The 2,463-nt window shown below is 37.2% G+C and overlaps 1 protein-coding gene across 1 annotated transcript in view; it reads left to right on the forward strand.

The window, feature by feature from the left end:
• The window catches only part of plekha4 (pleckstrin homology domain containing A4), a gene marked incomplete in the record, with an annotated part of 18,336 nt that overhangs the window by 6,263 nt on the left and 9,610 nt on the right, over positions 1–2,463 (forward strand). Inside the window, 6 exon segments of the mRNA XM_014008257.1 lie at positions 46–144; positions 242–314; positions 414–514; positions 1,330–1,448; positions 1,531–1,743; positions 1,855–2,152. Coding sequence (XP_013863711.1) covers positions 46–144; positions 242–314; positions 414–514; positions 1,330–1,448; positions 1,531–1,743; positions 1,855–2,152 — 903 coding nt within the window.

The following is a 2,463-nucleotide window of genomic DNA, read 5'->3' on the forward strand; positions in this document are numbered from 1 at the left end:
GAGTCAATCCAAGCATTAAAAAATAATCTCCTCATCTGGAAGCAGGGAAGTGATGGGAAGGTGCAGACATTTGGGAAAAGATGTCAGGCTGCAAAAAGAGACCCCAACTGCCCTGTGGTCATCAGGGGATGGCTCAACAAAAAGGTAAATTTATATTTTTAGTTTGAAAATATGCAGCATGTGTTTTTTTATGCTGACAGCAAGTGTGTGTTTGTTTTGCAACCCTCTCTGTCCTCTGCAGGATAGTTCTGGTTTGAAACTCTGGAAGAGAAGATGGTTTGTCCTCTCTAATTACTGCCTGTTTTATTATAAAGGTAGGACTGATTCTGCTTGATGTAAAAAGTTATCACTTGCTCAGATTATTATATTTCCTTTTTTTTTATTTTTAAACTTCTGTTTGTGTCTTTAATCAGACAGCAGGGAAGAATCTGTGCTGGGAAGTATCCCACTCCCGAGCTACAAAATCCTGTTCTGTACTCCACGAGAATGCAAGAACAGGAAATTCACTTTCAAGGTATCATTGTATTGTTAACTTATAATTGCGGGAGTGTACAAGACCATTTTAATACTGTCTATTGTTTAAGATTTTAAATATTAAAAGTTCACTGATTGTAATCAGAATTAAAAATGTCCCGTCACACACCCAGCCGCACATTTGGGTTCCAAAACGTTTAATTATTCGATATTCTTTTTTGTGTTTTTATACTTCTATTCATAAATACAAAACAAATCAAAGCATTATTTGAAGGAATATATATTGCCTGGCTGTAAACATCTCATGTTGAGAAAAGAGAGTCGCAACTTTCTGTGACCAATTCAAGCTTAAACGGAGTAAAACTGTCTAAATTATGGACAGTTTTATGTGAGATTAAATGAGCTGTCTGAGGCAGTCATCCTAATTTAAATAAGCTCCAAAGATTAATTAGTTGCAAATKTACATCTAATGATTATTTCCTGGAAATTTCATTAAAATTATTAAATTATGTTATTAAATATTTTTGATAAATTTTTCAACAAGAATCTGTTAGTATTCAAAGTGAGTGTTGAGGATCAATCTCACCACACCAAATACAGTATATGATCAATAATTGATAAAGAGGCTGGGTTAGCTGTTTATTTTAGGTCAGTTGGTTGTGGCAGCCATCTTGAATTGAGTTGACTTAAAAAATAATACATTTGTAGATCACATGATGATTACTTCCTGAAATTTTTATTAAAATATGTTCAGTATGTGAAATACTTTGGTAACAGATAGATGGGTAAAAATTACTGTAGATTTTTTTTGTGATCCTAAAAGCTTTTTTATGGATTTGTTTTCTGTAAAACTAGGTGGTGCACCAGGGAATGCGGTCCTATTTTTTCAGTGCTGACACTCAAGAGGACATGTTGGGTTGGGTTCGAGCCCTGAGTCAATCAGCCACAATGGAGCCAGACGCCACATTGAACAGGTAAAGACAAGATTCATCATAGCTTTAAAGTTGTAAATGCTGAATAATCAAACACTCTGCATTTCTTTTTTTCATAATTCAGGCGTTGCTCAAGTTATCAGGATTTTACACAGATAGGTGGCAGCAGTGAGTCAGTGGATGGTCCCAAATCCCCTTCAGAGGAGGAGAGTCCCTTACAAAGACAAAAGCATGTCAGCAGGACCCTGAGTGAGCCAAGTCAGCTTGTCAGTGGGAAGATGGGGAGGTYCCACTCAGAGCAGAGGGGGAGGCGGAGCATGCATCACAGAAACAGGAGGTTTTTATGTCATCTTAGTGTGTGAATTTCACATCCCACTGGTCACCTTAAAGACATAAAATATTACATAAAAAGGCCCTACAGTTTGTCTTTCTGGTCTGCTTTTTAAAGCCCCTCAAACAGAACWCCGAGCCCTCCTGATCTGAACAGAAGAAAAGCAGCTTGTCCAAACAAGGAGGAGGATGGTGAAAATGCAACAACAGAGGTCGAAATGATGGGGATGAGTTCTCYAAGCACAAGAGGACAGCTGGGATCTCGGCCTCATACACCAGTRGGCAGGGTTGACATTCGACCCCATGATGACCCAGCAGGGCCACAGACTCTGTACTACGCACCTGTTTCACCCAAGCTGGAGTTCAAATCTGCTCCTACCACTCCGGTCACAGAAAGGTGGCAAAGCTTAAGCAAGGTGAGAATTTCTAATCTGTACCATGAAGTGATAGTTTAGAATCACCATAAAAAAATTAATAAATAAAACAAAAACAAATATATTCTTTTAACTCATTGACTCTCAGATGAGTATGATTATTTAGTGGCTTTCCTTTGTCCCATGGTTCATGAAGACAAYATTAAAGGCACAGTTTGTAGGATTTTGTCAATTTTTTTAGCTGAAATTGAGATAATCACTAATGACAATAATAAAAAAAACATGTCTAATCATTGCAAAGACCTTGTTTTATTATTTTTACCTTATAAAAAGCTGTTTATATCTCCATGGTC

This window comes from Austrofundulus limnaeus, unplaced genomic scaffold, assembly GCF_001266775.1.
Source record: "Austrofundulus limnaeus strain Quisiro unplaced genomic scaffold, Austrofundulus_limnaeus-1.0 Scaffold48, whole genome shotgun sequence".
In the NCBI taxonomy this organism is placed as follows: Eukaryota; Metazoa; Chordata; class Actinopteri; order Cyprinodontiformes; family Rivulidae; genus Austrofundulus; species Austrofundulus limnaeus.